We start from the raw sequence: 19,262 nt of genomic DNA, 5'->3' as shown, positions 1-19,262 counted from the left end.
TAGTATTATGTAAATGGAAATCATTCAGTATCTGCTCTTTATTTGTCACCTAATTTGTACACATAATTTTCATTATTAGGATATAAATTACTTGAACAAAGGTGCTGTATCTTGTTCCTCTTTGCACCTCCTCCCCCGTGCCCTGGGCTCTGGTATGGAGATTTGTACAGAGAAGACATCAGATGAGAAACAAGCCAATGTGACAGGATGTCGACAATGAATGAATATAAGTGAGGGAAACAGGAGTTCATTGTATTATTCTTTCACCTATTCTGTTTATTTGTGACATTTCAAAAGAAAAAATTGAAGGACGAAATTGCTTACTGAATGATTTAAGTAATCCAGGTTAGGGGTGTATTTAAAACAGGGCACATGTAAACTCTTTTTCTTGTTCTTCCTAAGTTTTTATGTATAAAGGAAAAGGGCCCTAATGTGTGAGTTCAGTGACAGAAAATCAGGAAAGTCTCTCTTATTGAGGTCTTCAGGGGCCATTTGTGGATTATTTCATTTTATTCACCAAATATTTATTTGGCATCTGCCGTGTTCTGAGCACTGCAGTAGGTGCTGGGGATAGAATGCCGAATAAATCTTGCTGAGCATTGTAATGAGACTCCTTAGAAAAATCTGTACTTGGTTTAGGCTGGGCAAAATGGCTCTGCTGAGTGCACCCCCAGGGTGGTCAAGAGAAGGAGCCCCTGCAGCCGCCCTTCACAAAGATGTTCTACCTAAGGCGTCCGTGCATCACGAGGTCCAAGAATCCAGAACAAAAAGACTCAGATTGCTTTTATTCCTTCTCATTAAAAGGAATATTCTCTCTCCACACTCTATGTTCCATGTATCAGACACTTTATAAAACTAAAAAAAAAAAAAAAAAAAAAATTAAAAATAAGGCACTCAAATTTTCTCTTGGCAAACTATCAAAATGGCAAACCATACAAGTTTCTGGGCCCCCTCCTCTGCTCGCTCCGCTCACCATGTTTTCCACATGGACCAAGACGTTGCACGTGGATGTCAGTGGATGTCACGGAATGAACAAGGAAAAGAGAAGGCCCAGTGCTTCTCGATGCTCACTGGCATTAACACGGAGTGGGATACTCACTCACTTTTCTTAGGGGACAGATCTCGTGGGTCAGACCCCAATATGGCATACTAGTTAGCCATTTCCACTAAATGAATCAATTTAGATGGGAGTCTTGCTTCTCAGGACTGGAAATATTTCAGTGTTGCTTTGAGCAAAATGGACGATGAGCAAGTCTGCCCCACACAGCTCTGCGTGCTGGCTTTCTGGATGTGTCAACTTGGCTAAGCCACAGCCTCCGGTTATTCCATCAAAACCAATCAAGGTGTTGCTGTAAAGGGATTTAGCAGATGTAATAAAAGTCCCTAATCCATTAACTTCAGCTAAAGAAGATCATCCTGGATAATCTGGGTGGGCCTGACTTAATCAGTTGGAAAGGCCTTAAGAACAGAGCTGAAACTTCCCCCCAAAAGAGAAGAAATTCTGCCCGGGGCACAGTACCTTCAGCCCGTGCCTGGGGGGTTCCAGTGTCCTGTGATCTTCCCTTTCTGACTGCCTGCCTGATGGATTTAATTGCTTGGTCACCCCCCACAGCCACGTTAGCCAGTTCCTGGTGTATTTGCTTGCTAGGCCTGCTGTAACAAAAAAACACAAACCGGATGGCTTAAAAGACCAGAAATTTATTGTGTCATGGTTCTGGAGGCTATAGGTCTGAGATCAAGGTGTTAGTAGAGTTGGTTCCTTCTGAGGGTGGTGATGGTGCCTCTCCCCATCTTCTGCAGGTTTGCTGGTGATCACTGGGGTTCCTTGGCTTGTAGATGGTGCATCACCCAGTCTCCACCTTCATGTTCATTTGACGTTCTCTCTCCACATCCAAGTTTCCCCTTTTATAAGGACACCAGTCATATTGGGTTAAGGTCCACACTAAGGACTCCATTTTGACTTGATTACCTCAGTAAAGACTTTCGCTCCAAATAAGGTCACATTCTGGGGTACTGGAGGTTAGCACTCCAACATATCTTTTTGGGATTCTTTGGTTGAACCCTGGCTGATATGCTCTGTGGGTATCTCTCAGTCACATTCCCCATAAAAGCTTACCAGAAGCATTGTGGTCTTCAGGTAGTACATTCCATGTCTCCAAAAACATCGACTCGTCCTCTGATCTGGAGATGTTTAAATCTGAGTGCAAGCATACACAATTGCTCAGATCACACACACAGGGCCAGTGTTTGGGACTTACCAGAAAATTATTATTGTGAGAATTCTGGGGCATCTCAGTCAGCTGGACTATGGGTATTTTAACTGAGAAGTGGAGTATTTTAACTATAACCCAGGTTTGCCATAAGCAGCTGCTTGTCTAACCGGTATGAACAACTTGAGGAGCCAGCACCTGGCTTTGTAGGATTTGGGCAGAATGCTCAGGGACGTGAGGATGGAGGGGAGTTGTGTTGTCCATGTGCCTAGGTACTGGGGGTTGGTGAAGACATTTCACATTTCCAGGCCTCTGTTCTGTGTCACACACTTGCTCGTGGCCAAGCGCACCTGATCTGATGGATCCTCACTATATTCTTAAAAGGCATGTATTCTCCCATGGTAAAGTGAAGAAAAGGAGTCTCAGATGACTCTCAGATCACACATCTAATAAGGATAGGCCATGATTCAGACATAGTGTCAGTCCTCATTCTGCATGGATTCCATGTTTGCAAATTCACCTACTCCCTAACATTTATTTCTAACTCAGAACGAATGGTGTTTTCATGATCATTCAATGACAAATGCAGAGCAGTGAAAATTTTGAGTCACCCGATGCGCATGTTCCTAGGTGAGGTCGAACGAGGCAACACTCTGCCTTCTTGTTTTAGCTCTCATACTATTAACAAGCGTCCTTTCCATGGTCTGTTGAGTGCCATGGGGTTTTTTGCATCCCTGTGCTTTTTGTTGGTGATTTTGCAGTTTGAAATGGCCCTAAATGTAACATAGGACTGAGGTGCCATCTGGTGTTCGTAAGGGCAAGGAGGCTGTGATATGCCTTGGGGAGAAAATACGCGTGATAGATAAGCTTGTTCAGGCTCGAGCTATAGGGCTGCTGGCTGTGAGTTCAGTGTGAATGAATGAACAAGAGATATTGGAGAAGGTGACTTTAAACAGAAACACGCATAAAACCAGAGACTCCCAGGAACCTAACTCCATACTTCCCCTAGAAGCCTTGGGTCAGTAGTCACTGATTTGATGTTCGTGGTGACTTTATAGAACTGAGCTGCTGCAAATACTGAGAACCCACTGTATCCACGTTGGGCCACAGAGGCTGCCCTTTCCTACCACATTAGGAGGATTGGAGTTGGGACCCAAGAAGCTGATGCCTCTGTCTTCTTACCTGTTTCAGGGATGAAAGAGACTGTAGCCTGAAAGCCTCTGAAGGTCACATTGTCATCCGACTGGAAGCTGATGCGCATTACACCAGAAGAGCTCAGCACGGGGGCGGGGGTAACAAAGCCACACAACCGAGCTGGGTAAAGCCCAGCCCAGGCAAGACGCGGTCAAGGGCCCAGCAAATAGACGTGACATTGGAGAGAGAGAAAAAACGTTGTCCTTTAGGCAATTGTTGAGAAATAAACTTTTTTGTTGGGTGTCCCAATTCGTTTTCAAAATAGAAGGGCAGTTTGCTTCTTTTTAATAGGTATTGACCTCCAGCAATGCTTCAGTTCTGTTTATCTCCCACACACTCCCACTGGGAATGCCCCTGAAGGAACTGGTTCGAGCCACAGGGCTTATTTCAATGGCACTTGCCCCTTCTGACCCCTAGATGGCTCTCTGGTCCTCGCTCCCGCTCTTCCTGCCCCCGACCTGGGAGAAGGGGGGGTGGTCATGAGCACCTAGGGACAGAGGGAGGGGGCGCAGGGCAATGAAGGAAGCTGGAGCCGGATCCTTTTTATTCCCGAGAAGGATTCGCCCAAAGGGACTGGATCCAAATGCAAACCAGGGGAGCCGAGGCTCCGGGGGGCGGGGGGCACACACCTATTTCCTCCTGCCTTTCCACGTCTCTGTACACAGACACGTGGTCAGAAGTGCAGTCCCCACTTTCCTCTACTTCCAGACTCTGAAAGGAAAGCTGACAAGACTCCGTGTTATATACAGAGCAAATCATATGAACGAATGACCTGATTTTGAGTAAGCAGAGAAATTTGGATTGCTCAACTTGCTTTGGGATGTGAACGGGACATTCATGAGTGGGTTAAATTACTTAGGAAAAGAGACTCTACCACAGACTGCCCCACCCCAGACACATCTAGGCTACCAAATAAGGGCCCAGGCCGCACAAGGGTGGGGAGAAGTGCACATGTTTGAGCTCCCTGGCGCCCTCCCACGAAGAGCAAACAAACAGCAAAGAACAAGCCGAGCCATTTGCTAGCACCTGGGGCCTTCAATTGACTTTGAAGAGAGGAGCAGTGGGAGATAGGGCTGATGAGGTAGGAATTCAGATTTTAAACAGACAAATGATGGGGATTCAATGGAGACTGACCACTCGGAGAGAGACACAGAGGGCTGCGTGGAGGGGACAACATGGAGGTAAATGATCACTAGTGGTGAATGTAGGCACGGGGAGAAGGAGAGGGTCAGAAACAGGATTCATTCAAACATTTCTAAACCCTTACTGCGATGCTTTCTGGAAATAGACCCTTTTCTCTCCGAGGAACTATGCACATGGTTATGCCTTGTAATCCTAATTTCCCAATTCCTCTTGGAGGGGTCCTGCACTATGATGCTGTCACTGCAAGGGGGGACAGCATCATGCCACTCATGCATGGCACTCAGTACACACAGATCGAAAGGGTGGTCTTGAATCCCATCAGCTCTGGCACATTCAGATTTTCAGCTAAATTTTGTCTTCTTTCTCCTTCCAGAAATTCATTTATACTTCAACTTTTATCCTCCATCACTCATCACAAAGCTTCCCTTAATTCTGCTTCCTCCTGAAATTTTCTATTTTGACTGTTTGGGTTCCAGAAGCTTTGAGAAAGAGGAGATCTACACCTCTTTCCTCTGTGTCTTCTCCCACTCATTGGTAAAACCTGTGAGATCTTGTTCCTGCTCCGAACGTCAGACTGGCTCTTCCAGGTGCTTCGTCTCCCACCTGCTCTCCATTGCTCAACTGTCAATACAAGTATTTTACCCTTTTGCTGAGGGATGAGCTGAGGCCCGGGGAGCAAATACTCAGTCCTCCTCCTTAAACTCACTTTCTGTGGGAAATCCAAACTGTGGGCCACACCTCTTTGTGTGTTTGCTTGTTTTGTGTTTTAAAAGAAAGACTCCATTCTCTGGACCGTCTTAACTCCACACCTGCTCCTGAGTCTCAGGCTTCTGTTTGCCTCTTAAAGATACAAGAACCTGGAGGTCTTGTCCATCCTTACTCCTCCCCCTTTATTTCCTACCTTTTCTCTCCTTCATATACTCTCTCGCTTTCAATTACCATTTTAAGAGAAAGACTTCTGAATCGTTGCCTACGTCCGACCTCATTCTGACTGCAGTCTTACCTTCAACCACCTGGTGGCCTCTCTCTGCAGAAGGCCCGTTGGTGCTTAGTGAACAAACACGTGGCCGCAAACGCTACTAACCAAATGCTGAGTAAACTCTGCATCCTGACCTTGAAAACCCTCTGTACTTTGGTCTCTGCCTCCCCTTCTACGACCCCTCCCCATACACCTATGACCCTCAACCTGGTCTATACTGGCTTCTCTGGGCTTGTTCTGTTCCCTCTGCGTGGAAAGCTTGATGTTTGGGGCCTTCTTGGCATTGACTTTTGTTAGCCATTACTTACGTTTTGTTAGCAGTTTAATGAATAAGGAAGAAATGCTTGTTTCTAGAAGGGACTAGAAACTGATTAAACCTGTCACCGGGTACAGATGAGGGCAGCCCTCCAACAGACAGTAAAGCACACGATTGCCATCTAGTGGTGGATGTGTGTAGTTACAGGGAAAGTAGGCTGGTCTGTTTATTCAACGCCTGTTTATCAAGAGCCTTGTATGCCAGGGACCAGGGATGCAGCAGTGAATAAATCTGATTTAAACACACACACACACACACACACACACACACACAACGAACTTCTGCCCTCATGATTTCTGTGGAGATACGAGAGCAAAGTGAAGGGTAAGCAGAGTCAGTACCTTAATTAAGTAGTGTTTGGGGGCTTGAAAAACCCAGTTACAGTTGGCCATGTCATTATAGTCTTCAGGATAGTGAAGACTCTGTATGAGGCCTTCCTTAAAAAGGACAGTAAAGGAACTGCAACCTGAATCTGAAACACAAGGGGAAACGTCCCAACAATGGCATCACTCAAGCAAAGAGGAATCCTCTTCGCGCTCCCTCCTGTCTCCCATAAATGATGCAGCAGCTGACTCTTCAGGCAGAGCCAACACGAAGGAAGATGCCTGTGTGCTGACTTTCCAGGACTCATTCACCCTCCCAGCTAATGTGTGATAAACACGAGTTAGCAGGACTGTGGAAGGAGCCCCTACACGGGCCTCTCCCCAGCCTTGTGCTCCCCGCTCCTAATTCCTACGGGGCCTCCAACTTCTCAAGGTAGCCTGGATAGTGTGGGATAAAAGCAAGTGGTTTTACCAGGAAGGTAGTTTGGTTTTAGAGCTTTATAGGTGAGGTTAAACCCCGCTGCATAATCTGTGGCGTCAGAGATGAAATTCAGCCGTACAGAGTTGGAGCCAACAAGAACAGATGAAGCGAGGCTCTTCCCACAGAACTTCCCTGCAACAAAAGAAGCAAGAGTCTTGGTTCAGAGTCTAGAAAACAGCACCCATTGAGAGACTTAAGGAGAACTGGACTTGTCCTGATAGGACGGGATTGTCTAAGCCAGGGTTTCTCAACCTTGGTACCACTGACATCTTTGAACTGGAACACGCTTGGTGTTCAGACTGTCTTGTGCATTATGGTATGTTTTACAGCATCCCTGGCCTCTGCTCGCCAGATGCCAGTAATACTCCCTCTAATCATGACAACCAGAAATGCTCTGAGACGTTGCCACGTTATGTCCTGGGCAGCAAAAATCACCTCCTGTTAGGAACCACAGAAATGCTCCTTCATCTCAGTTTCTTGCATAAGGAACCTTTGCCTCTACTCATGGTTATCCATTGGTACTTTCCTTCTTAGCTGGATGATGCAATACAGGTCGTTTGCATGCCTAGGAAAGCAACATTCCCCCTGTGATGTGTCTGTATTTTACTCCTGAGGGGCTCCAGGCCTGGCACACGAATCCAGGAAGCCTGGTTCCATGGCAAGCAGATGCAGCAAACGAAATGGCTCAGATTCAGTTCCTTTCCACTGTCAATCCCGAGTCTCAGAGATGGGCAGCGTGGTGTTTAGAGATGCCTCAGTGCCAGACGTACGGCATCCCGGCCCCATGAAGCCCTCCCAGCACAAGTGTCCATTTGACAACGTGAAAATCCGCTCACCGATAAGTCTGTCTTCTACGGAATAGATCGAGAGGTAACTGTGGTGACAAGACTCTGCATCCAAGTGGGAAACACTGAGCAGTACATGCATTTTCTCTGGGACCAACAGGGTCCAGACACACCGTCTGCAGGCAGATCCATTAAGAGGGTGTCATTTCTAGACAGAAAGTGGCTGTCACGGTCCAGTTACTGGGCACAGTCAGACTGGAGGTGGCGGTTGGGGGAGGAGGGGCAGGGGGCTACTCACTGTTGGCTCTCGTAATACAGGTAGGGGCCTTCTGGGAAGTGCAACTCGCCCTCAGACTCGCGGAGCACACGATCCTGCTCGCTGCATGGGGCTGGGAGAGAGAGCCATGAGAAGCAGGGTGACAGTGGGGGCTAGCCTTCCGGAACCTGTGCAGACACCGGAACCCCCTGGTTCTTCATTATGCATGCTTCCTCTCTTGGGAAAGCTTTCCCTGCCGTGGCTTCTGCCATGCCTTATTCTTTCTGTTCTTTTTTAGATCCTGCTTAACCTCGAGATTCGATGATTTCTTCTCCTTCACTATTCTTTCTCTGGCATCATAACTCGATTCTATACCTACATGTATTTCTCAGGTTCTATCCTTAGCTTTCACCTCTCTCTACACAAGCCCTCTGACGGGTCTCATTCATACCCTGAGTTTCAACTATTATTCTACACTCCTGAGCTGCAGACCTGGTTTTGCAACCATTTCCTAGATATCCCCTTAACATGCTACAAATGGTCTGCAAAACTGCTTCCGCTTCTGATTAGGTTACCTTTTGTTAAGAAAGATTTATTTATTTATTTTAGGCAGGGTGTGTGAGCAGGGGGAGGGGCAAAGGGAGAGGGAGAGGGAGAGAGAAACTCAAGCAGACTCCATGCCTAGCATGGAGCCTGACATGAGACTCGATCCCGCAACTCTGAGATCACCACGTGAGCTGAAACCAAGAGTCAAACGCTCAACCAACTGCACCACCCAGGCGCCCCTGATTAGATTACTTTTATGTGCCCTTTGCTTCATCTCCCATGCTCGAAACTTTGGTACCATCCTTGCTTCCTCCCTGCCCCTCACCACCCTTCATCAAAGTGACTACCGGGTCCCAATTCCTCCTGTTTCTATTCCCATGCTTTCATTCTCCAGCCCTTGTCCTAGGTCTCTGGAACTAATGTGTAATCTCAGAAGTCCCCTCCAACCTATCCCCTACATGCTGTTCTCGTACCACCAGAATATTGCTCTAATCTATTTACCTAATTCATCAACTTCCTATTACTGTCAATACAAACTTTTTTGACAGGCATCCAAAGTTTCCACTACTTGGTTTCAATTTATTTTCTAATCTCCCACATCAAACCCCATTACACACACCCCCACTTCAGCTGCTCTGACTGACGCACTGGTCTCTTTTACCCCCTATATTTTCAGTTCTCCGTCCTTCAGTGTCGTCTTTGGACAAAGATGATTCCTTAAGCTGCAATATTTTTCTTTACCTGTATCCCGTTTCCACCTGACAACATTCTACTTGTTCTTTGTGTTTTTCTGTGATTCAGCTTAAAAGGTGTCTGGGCTCCAAAGCCTCATCTGGCTTTTTTCCCCAGCCACTCACTCCTCTAGTTCTCAGGGTACTTTTTTCCCCATAGTTCTTTGTAGATGGTTCCACAGACTCACAGAACCACTGAAGAATTTGAGCTAAAGCTGCCTTAGAGACCATCTAGCCCAGACTCTTTTCTTTGTGGATGAGGAAACTGAGGGCCAGAGGTAGGAAGGAGCTTTCCCAACATTACAGAGTGGCTTCACTGCAGACTTGCCATGTAACCCCGGAGGAGAGTCCCTTGTACACTCGAGGACACTTTCAGGGTAAGGTGTGTAGCTTATTGACCACATCTGCACTGCCTCACTCTCCTGCCCCCGAGTCTCTGATCCAAAGCTAGGATTTGGCAAATGTTTGCTGAGTTGAGCTGGAGTTCTCAAGAAGTGAAATCGGAGAGAATCCAGGGCTCCTTCTTGGCAATGGCCTGCCCTGACTGGCAAGGAATGGCTGTGGATGCCCCAAGTGTGGGTAGCTTTATACCCAGTGAGCAGAGAGAGCTCTTGCAAAGACTTTTGATTATAAAGGGAACCTATATTCAGAAATGCTAGATGTTACTTCCTGCTCCTCGTGGAGCAGGCTGTGAGCAATACCCACCTCTGGAGCTCTTTCTCAGCTTCCCTAGGAAAGAAAAAGAAAGATGCTGTTCAAGGTCTGTGTGTGTTATCTTGAACAACATTTCAAGAAGTTAGCATTTCCCTGGCTCCAAAGTGCAGGCATTTTTAAGTCAATATGCAACTAATGAAAATTTAATCTGCGGAAAGAACAGAAGGGGTAAATTGACAAAGCAGGAAAGTCGCCTTGGTGTTTTAATGAAATTTCACTCTCTTTATTAAGTGCGCGAATTAAGAAACAGGCCATGATGAGCTTGGAGGTTATACAGAGCAAGAGGTTATCTGGTCTACTTCTCTCATTTCTCACGAGAAGGGAGGCTGGAGATGGAAATAGGTGACCCACAACTACAAGAGAGTTGCTGGTGTGGCTACAGCTGGAGGGCTTGGATGCCTGCTACAGGACCGTACACTTGAAAACAAACCCAAGTTCTTACTGAATGAATTCGAATTAACCTCTTTGGGACAGAATAGAAGCCCTATTGAAGCTGGAAGCTACTAGTTAGAAAACAATGAAGTTGGCTTTGGAGGCAGGAATGAAGTTTCAATGAACTCCTGGCCAGTGAGAAGGGTGTATACAGACGCTGACCTTCTCAGACTCATGGTACCCAGATCTGTGCCAGGCCTTCTCAACCACAGCATTACTCACATTTTGGGCCGCATCGTTCTTTGGGTGCCGTCCTGTGCGTTGTAGGATGCTTAGCAACAGCCAGAGCTCCTACCCCCTAGATGACAGTGGCACCCCTCCCCTCATGGTGACAACCAAAAATGTCTCCAGACATTGTCCTCTGGGAGGCAAAATTTCCACTGGTTCAGAACCACTATAGTTCGCTAAATCTTGCTAGCACAGTTGAGAAGTAAGTGATGAAAATACATCACTAACTGATAGTTTCAACTAAAGGCAAATTTGACGAAGTCTAGGATGGATGGATTCATGATTCTTTGAATATTTGCTGCACTGCACACCATATTTTACTCATTTTAAATCTTGTAAATGTCACAATTCTTATGTGCTACACTAAAAACAGAAAGAGAGCCTGTCTGGACTTGCCTAGACTGCTGACACCCTCGCTGGGCCTAGCTTCTTGACCTCATGTGCTGGCATTATTACCAATTTGGATGTGTTTGTGGATCCAGGGAAGCACTTTTCTAAGATCTGTGAAGATCCCAGGGGATCCTTGGTCATCTTTCTGCATGTTGTTTCTCCAGCCTCGGCCACAGCCCGAACCCCAAGAAGTCACACCAGCCAGAGTCCAAGCCCCCTTCTTATTCCGGCACATGAGGGAACCTCCTGAATCTCCCTGTGGGAGGAAAAAGCCTCTCTTACCATCATTGCTAGGTCTGTGCTCACTCTTTTCCCCCACAAAGATGCTAGATGAGGATCAATGACATTTCTTCACTTCTAATAAGTTGGACTCAGGGGCCCAGGAGAATAGCCAAGCACAATTCACATTAAATCTTCAAATATCACTGGAGCCTTACCAATTCCACCTCTTTCTTCCCCATCCTAGGGGGATGTTTGTTTCATCAAACATCAGACTTTCTTCCTACTCCTGTCTCATCCTACAGCCTCAGAGAAGTCTTGCCCAATTGTAAAACTGATCTCAGGTCTTGCTCAGCAAGAGGAATGGAAGGAAAGGAAAGTTCCCATTACCCACAAATTGGAAACCTCTAAAAGGGAAAAAGCCAGCCGGTCTTCAGGGGTAGAGAACCCTAAGCTCACTGTTGGCATTATCCCCGTTATTTGGTCTTTTGGAAAAAGTAGGAGACCTCCTCTGAATCCACACTCCCTGGTAAAAACAGCTTGTATAAACTGTCCCTTTATTTTGACTTGACCTCCCTTGTCACTCCTGACCCTTCTTTCCAGAGTCCAGTCTTACCTACAGCCTTCTTTCAGCTCCTCCCCTGATGACAAAACTGAGGGAAGCCCTGCCTGAGACATTTCAACCCAGCCACTCCCCACCTACCTGACACGCATCTCCCCCTCCATCTGGGAAGCCTGTGCAGAGAAAGGTCTGCCCACTGACAGGTTTCTTTAGGGTTAACAGAGCTGCCATACATTCCTCCTGGGTCAAAATGGGCAGGTCCACTTCCTGCAAAACTTGTGAGAGAACGCCATCTAGAAAACACAGAGGGGAGAGTCCCAGCAACGCACCCTCGCCTTTCCCGAGTTGAAGATGCCCCATTCAGGTTTGTATCTTTTGGAAAGACCTGAATTTCTCAGTACAATGGATATTCTCTTTTAAAATGTTTACACAATTGTTTTTTAAAACATAGATTAAAAACTGTATTTTCTGATTACCCACCAGAAAGTTCTGACATCTGATTAAGAGAAGTGGCATAGTTCTTACGTTCAGCCGAGCGGCCCCAGCCTGCAGTTGTACAAATAAATCCAGCCTCAAATCGTTCCTTTGGCTCTGGAAGACACATGGGCCCCACAAACCGGCCTGAAGAAAAGAGCAGGGCAGGGCTTGTCTCACCCATGGAGGGGAGGACATCCTAAGCCACTTGCCAATTGGCACCTAGGTAGTTCCCCAAAGATCATGTGACATATCTGTGCGTCACACCTCCAGGGGTCACTTATCAGACAAAGAAAGGCTCTCTCCTGACTCCACATAATCCTGTATCTGAAGCCACAAACAAAAAGGGTTTCACAGAGGGGGCCCTCCACCCCAGATCCCCATCTTGAAGTGCATGACCCAGCACTGTTGGACATATGCTATATAACATACATTGTAGGGAATGTGTTATGGAGCAGAAGTTATAGGGAACATGGGCTAGACAATTCACAGTGAGCCTCAAATGTTTACCAAAATGGAAGGCACCAGCCATCTTCAAAAGAGCAATATCATAGTCCATTGGCTTCTTGATGGAGAAATAGGGATGTATGATGATGGTTTCAACGGTGAGGGTTTGCTCCCCTGGCTCTATATGGCTCAAGTCATGTTCTCCAGCAGTAACATTCAGAGTTGTTGCAATATTTCTATGAAGAGGAAGCAGTAAACTGAGTAAATTTCATTTAGCCTCTGAGGACACTTGTAATGATTGACAATCTGGCCTCTTTAAAATTACCTGGATGGATAATGTGGGTGTGAGGATGCCAAACAGAGAAAGTGAGAATGATTCCATCATTACTAGTAAAAATACAAAGGTTCCCAATTTAAGTGGGGGACTAGCCAAGAGTGGCCTCAAATGGAACCAATAATATGATAAATTGAATACTTTGCAGTGTTTTTCATAAAATGTCTAAAAATGCCTATATATTGTAACTGAGGGATCTGAAGCCATAGTGGATTTTATTCAGCTACCCTAGGTGGTTGGCCTGGCCTCAGTATCAGTGATTCTTTGAGAATGATTTGTGATCCCCCCTAAGTATGCTGCTTTAGTATCAGAGAGCTAATGCTTAATGTATATTATGAAAGACATAATAGCCTCATAACTCTGATACCTCAGAGAGCATGCACACTCAAGGCTTGGGACTGATTAAAACAATGGGAGGTGGGGATCTCCCCCTACTTCCTTTAAGTTTGTAATTTAGAGACATGGTGTGAGATAGGAAAGACCATTCTATTTCCCTTTATCCTGTAGCCAGGTTATCTTGAAAGGAGCTTGGTGGGATGCATTGGGGTAGATTAACAACTTTGGGCTTACCATCTTTGGGGACCCTTCATTCCCCAAAGTGATGACTTTATACAGAATTGGAAAGGGCATGATTTTCTCTTGGTATATTTCCCTGACTCTTGGCTATATTGAGTACCTAACCTAATACACAGCATCCCTTTACCCTAGTCACTTGCCACACTGCAGTGAAATTATCGGTTGACTCTTCTCTAGACTATTAACTCTCTGCGGGGGGCAGGAATTACATCTTACTTATCTTTGTATCTTTGGTACCCACCGAAGTGCCTAGCACCAAGTAAATATCCAGCGAATGTTTGCAGACTTGAAGGGAAAGAGGGCAAATATGGGAAATGATCTTGATCGCCCCCTAGTGACTAACTACCAAGAGCACTAATAACAAGAGAACGTTTAGAGTACCCAGGAAATTGGATAACGCACGGAAGTTGTTAGATTGAAGCTCGGAGAGGCTGGACCAGTAGGAAAGCAGACATGGGTGCCTTCTTTACTGGCCTCCCTTTGTTTTCTTTTATCAATTTTTTTCTTCAAATTTTTATTTAAATTCTAGTTAGCTAACATAGAGTGCAATATTGGCCTCTGGAGAAGAATTCAGTTCTTTCATCAATTTTTTAAAATGTATAATGAATCAGCTTATTGTTTTTTCACAGAAATTTAAGAGAGAATTTTCACAAGTATATCTTCGTGATGTCTGTTTTCACTTGGATATTATTCTTTAATGACTTCCAGTCATATTTAAGTAAACCAAGTATCCTACTCCTGCAAACAAAGTATGTTTTCTACCAAGTTGACTGTCCTTCGACGATGTCAGCGATCCCTCTTTGTGTTGTGCTTTTTTGTTATGTTCCTGTGCTAAAGTATACATCACACATTTCCATGTTTTAATAGAGTTATTGCCGCTGATCGCAAAGGAGAAGGAGGGTAATGTGGTGTTTATCCATGAGCTAGGCCTTCCTTACCTGTTTGCAACACAGTGGGCAGCCGTAATCACCCACTGTGCAGAGACGATGGTCCCGCCACAGATGTGCTTCTGCCTTCGTTTCAGGGATACCTGAATTACAAAGAGCCTAAATGGGAGCACGTTAATGCCCTGGGGCCACCCACCCCCCCCAAATCTGGAGACCAAACATATTCTGAAAAATAGACCCAGATAGCTTACAAATATTAGAAATTGTGGACTGTGAAGGAGTAAAACCCATCCCATGACAGCTCAGAAAGAAGAGCAGTGTTGGAACCAGAACATTCCCAACCTTGGTCTGTAGGCGAGGTAGTTCATTTGAGATGGTTGGCTATAAGGGTTTAGTAGAGTTGGTAGTAAAAATTGTTGGTATTTGTTTATTTATTTTCATAACACTGTTGGCCCAGACTGTTACTCTAGCAATATGAACAATTTCTGTGAATGAAGAGAAAGAAAGAGAAGTATAAGATACAGCAGAGTCCGGATAAACAGGCTTGGGAGAAAAACAGGTGAAGGCTAAGGAAATTTTCCACACATGCTTGCTCCAATTCCTCCAAGCCTCTTAGAAGAAATAGTCAGTACCTACAATTTTCTCATGCCCTTAACTATTTCACCTCTGTCACTGCTTCAAGCCTATTTTTTGTTCTGCCTCTACCAATGACTTTCTATCTATGGTTTATCCTGTTCATGATATTTAACTCTAAAATGCTTTCAGAGTACAGGTAAATGCTCTTAATTCCATTGTCGGAATGAGAAAAGACATTTATTAGAATTGTCACTTTTTGACCAAAAATTGTTCAATGAACAACTGAAAAAATTTTAATACAGGGAAGAAGAATAAGTAAAAATAAATAACATCACTGACTCTGACTTGAATGTGAACTTCTAAATTGATTAGTCAACCAGTTGATCAAATAAGCATCTGATCAATTAACTCTTCAACCAAGTAATTAATTCATCAGTTAATCAAATGGCAATGACTCAGCCATTCAGTCAACCTACTAAACATAAACTCAATCAACCAACCATTACTAAATATCCACTGACCAAAAATTAATGTGACTGACTTAAACAAAGTAAAAGTAAGGAGCTATTACTCACAAAGTTAAGAGGCAAGAAAACAACATGGTTCTCAGGGTAAAGAAAGTTGGGAGAATTTCAAAGACAATAAATGTGAACACCATAGGCTAGAGACAGATGCACAAGGGCATTTGATGGAGGTTAGATTGAGAGAAAATTCTTAGGAAAGTAGCTTCTAAGGAGGCAGTATTCTTGATTATTCCCTAGGAGATCCTGTGGTATAGTATAAACCTCCAAACAGAAAGTAGACCTATGGATATGACACCTTTGACTTTCCTGATCATCTTTAATTATAATGAGATAATTATATTTGTTGAATCAGAAAATTGTTTTAATTATAAATTCAAGAGTTTTTTAGCTTATTGAAGTGGGATTTTTGTCTTAGGGGCTGAAAGTTTGGGGTAGCATTTCCAATTTGGGGGGCAAGCCAATAGTGCATGTAATTATTCTGAGCACACATTTTCTGGAACTCAATGGATGGACATCATGAGGGACTTGGATCCTGGCACACACTCATGAGATCTCTGATGATGAGTTAGGCAGAAAGGAGTGTACTAATGAGTAACATGTGTTTCTGGGACATCCATTTCTGAGAAAGCTCATAGTCTACCCACCAGAGAATGTTTCCTGAGACTCACCTGCCAGGGGTAGGAACCCTTCTCCACTTGGCTTCCCCCAACAATGCGACTGAAAATGTTAAGGTAATTCCAAGTTTGTGCCTTCACCAAACTCCGCCCACAAGTGGGAGCTGGGAAAGAGAAGACAAAAATCTAGTGATTAGATAGCTCCTAGAACTGAGGAGTATAGGAAACTTTTCTGAGCAAGAAAAAACTGTAGGACATGGAGCATGTAGAAAGATTACAATATGGGGCGCCTGGGTGGCTCAGATGGTTAGGCGTCTGCCTTCGGCTCAGGTCACGATCCTGGAGTCCCGGGATCGAGTCCCGCATCGGGTTCCCTGCTCGGCGGGGAGTCTGCTTCTCCTCCCTCTGACCCTCCTCCCTCTCCTGCTCTCTGTCTGTCATTCTCTCTCTCAAATAAATAAATAAAATCTTTAAAAAAAAAAAAAAAAAAAGAAAGATTACAATATGACTTTATGTTAATTGTGGGATTTGCTGTGATTTGCAGTACATGGGATTGTTCAGCTTTTGTCACATAGAATAGGCATATCCTGAAGAGATCTACTTTTCTGATACGAAGATTAAGGACCTCAGAGGTAGATCTCCACTGGGTCAGCAGGAATGTAGCCCCCTTGATTCTGAGCAATTTGGCCCCTTAAAGGCTCCTCACAGCACTCTATGTCTATGATTTCCTCAATGGCATTAATCACATGCCATTATGGTTATTTCTTTGTCTTTAAACCCAACTAGACTGTGGGTGTCTCAAAGATAGGAACTTAATCTTAGAAATATCTCAATTCAAAATATCAAGAGCAGTTCATGATGCATAGAAGCTGTTCAGTTAATTGGTGAAGCAGGTGATGCCATACTCTGCATTAGATTGTAATTGTGTGTACATCTCCTCTGCTCCACCCAGGAGATTGAGTCTGAGACCATGGTCCATGATACCTGGCACACTGTCAGATATTGGACCTCATTCCCTATGGAATTAGAAAGTGGCAGTTTGTTCAAGAACAGTGGAGTAGAGGGCGCCTGGGTGGCTCAGTTGGTTGGGCGACTGCCTTCGTGTCAGGTCATGATCCCCGAAGTCCTGGGATCGAGACCCATGTCAGGCTCCCTGCTCAGCGGGGGGTCTGCTTCTCCCTCTGACACTCTTCCCTCTAGTGCTCTCTGTCTCTCATTCTCTCTCTCTCAAATAAATAAATAAAATCTTTAAAAAAAATTAAAAAGAACAGTGGAGTAGAGAGAAGACCGTGTCATGATTCACACAACAGAGTGGTTTTAGACTAGAAGGGTTGCCAGGTAATGGCAAAAAGAGCTCTTTCTTTTTTGTGGAAAGGACGCTATCCCTGAAAAAGGTTGCATTTACTTATTTAACTTCGATGATTTTTTTGCTCCTAAACTAGCAGATGAGCTAGATTAAAGATGTTTAGGACTAGGGTGCCTGGGTGGTTCAGTTGTTAAGCATCTGCCTTCAGCTCAGGTCATGATCCTAGGGTCCTAGGATCAAGCTCCGCGGGAAGCCTGCTTCTCCCTCTCCCACTCCCCCTGCTTGTGTTCCCTCTCTTGCTGTGTCTCTCTCTGTCAAATAAATAAGTAAATAAAATCTTAAAAAAAAAAAAAAAAGATGTTTAGGACTGCCTGGTAATTCAAGGATGGCACACATTCTGTCCCTTCGGCAGATCATTCTTTTCTACCTGTTTTCAAGGAGGGCCTAGAAAGCTCTGCCTCATGACCACCCACTTCTTTATCTAGCTGGACCCTCTCATCCTTATTCCTCAGCTCAGGCATCACCTCAACTGAGAAGTCTTCCTTGATTCCCTCAAACTGTGTTAAATGTCTCTCCTGTACTGTATAGTACTCTTTCCTCCCCACTTTTATTGATTGTGCCATGCAGTATTGTGATAATGAGTAGTTTATCTGCCTCTATTTGGACTATATACTACACAAGGAAAAAAAAAAAACCTATGTTTATTCATCTCTGTATTTCCAAGGTTTCACACAATTCCTAGCATACAGTAGACACTTAGAAAAGTTGGATGGATAAACAAATGCTTTTTTCTGGACAGCATATCCTTGAGAGCATAACTATTTGGATTAATATGTTAAAATACACAAAGCTCTTACAAATAACTTCTCATTTAATCTTCATTCTATGCCTATGAATCAAGCACTATTGCCCCTGCATTACAGATGAGAAAATGAAGAATCAAAGAAACGCACAGCTAATTAACAGCAAAGGATGGATGTAACACTGAGCCTTTTGATTCTGAACCCAATGCAGGCATGACATTGAATCAAAAGCTTATTTTCTAACAGTTTCAGTTGAATGAATCATAAATAAATTAGTCACAAAACTTACTATTTCCTGAACTCATTGAAGCAAAGACAGAAAACAGGATGATTCTTGGGGCTGGCACAACTCTGACTATGGAGAAGCCTGCCAAGAACTGTTCTCACCTTATGTTACTTGAGGGGAAAAAGACCATTCCTAATACACCACAGTTAACATATTTCATATTTCCCAGTAAGATAATTTTCCAATAGATTACAAATGCTTTCAAATATATGTTGATTTCCAGAATTTGCTCCATGAAAAAGGATGGGATTTTGTAATGTATCCAAATAAGTGAATAATCCGTTTTCTCCAGATCAATGCCATTTGTCCAAGTTGTATTCCATGAACATTTTATGCAGTTTCATATGCTGATTACAGGAGACAAGCCCAAAATAATTACATGAAAAACAGATCTCCAAAATATATCTGCTTCTGTTTTCCCAAAGGAACATTGAATGGAGTAATGATGCCCATTGCCAGCAAAGTTTATTCCTTCAGATGAAGGTAGTTATAGAGTTCATTTGAAACTTACCTTTGGGGAGAGAGAGAGTTGCAGATTTATCTCGTTCCAAACAGAGAATTCCAAGTAGTAAAAACAGCTTATTCTTGTTCAGAGGCATTTTGAGACTCAGAGTTTTTCCTGGAAATTTTAGAGAGACTAAAGAAAACCGAATAGAAAGCCTGTGAGACCAGTAAGAAGCCAATTTAGAAGGAAGTTATTTATTAACAAAGACTTGAGTCATTCAACCATGTCCATATGATGTTTCTGAATGTGGTTTCTTGCAAAGATCTTTACAAAATGTGGGGAGTCAACCACAGAAGCATAGTCTTGATCGAGCAATATTACATGTCCCATTACACACCCACATCAGTATGTTGCTTCCCTCAGAGTATATTGGCTAGCCAAGTGGTTGGTATCTAAGGTTTCACCTGCAAATATTACTTGC

General features: G+C 44.2%; 1 protein-coding gene across 1 annotated transcript; it reads right to left on the bottom strand.

The window, feature by feature from the left end:
- Positions 1-1,180: 1,180 nt before the first annotated feature.
- On the bottom strand, positions 1,181-18,935 carry OVCH2 (ovochymase 2). The gene is made up of 15 exons (XM_021685652.2): positions 18,848-18,935; positions 15,996-16,105; positions 14,279-14,370; positions 12,494-12,666; positions 12,035-12,130; positions 11,651-11,802; positions 10,795-10,984; positions 9,670-9,693; positions 7,730-7,820; positions 7,483-7,607; positions 6,638-6,778; positions 6,184-6,314; positions 4,034-4,127; positions 3,338-3,524; positions 1,181-1,349 (listed from the first exon to the last, which is right to left on the bottom strand). The coding sequence occupies exons 1-15, from the start codon at positions 18,933-18,935 to the stop codon at positions 1,181-1,183; spliced, it is 1,863 nt and encodes a 620-aa protein (XP_021541327.2).
- Positions 18,936-19,262: the final 327 nt, after the last annotated feature.

The sequence above is a fragment of the Neomonachus schauinslandi genome, chromosome 11, assembly GCF_002201575.2.
Source record: "Neomonachus schauinslandi chromosome 11, ASM220157v2, whole genome shotgun sequence".
Taxonomy (NCBI): domain Eukaryota; kingdom Metazoa; phylum Chordata; class Mammalia; order Carnivora; family Phocidae; genus Neomonachus; species Neomonachus schauinslandi.
This window is presented reverse-complemented; position numbering and strand designations above follow the sequence as displayed.

What these genes read in the sequence shown, in the direction of transcription:
- OVCH2 (XM_021685652.2), bottom strand. Translation starts at nt 18,935, where the DNA reads ATGCCTCTGAACAAGAATAAGCTGTTTTTACTACTTGGAATTCTCTGT. An exon ending in AGGGTTCCTACCCCTGGCAG is followed by an intron (nt 14,371 to 15,995) that starts GTGAGTCTCAGG and finishes TTTGTAATTCAG; the next exon opens with GTATCCCTGAAACGAAGGCA. An exon ending in GGAAAGGCAGGAGGAAATAG is followed by an intron (nt 3,525 to 4,033) that starts GTGTGTGCCCCC and finishes GGCTTTACCCAG; the next exon opens with CTCGGTTGTGTGGCTTTGTT.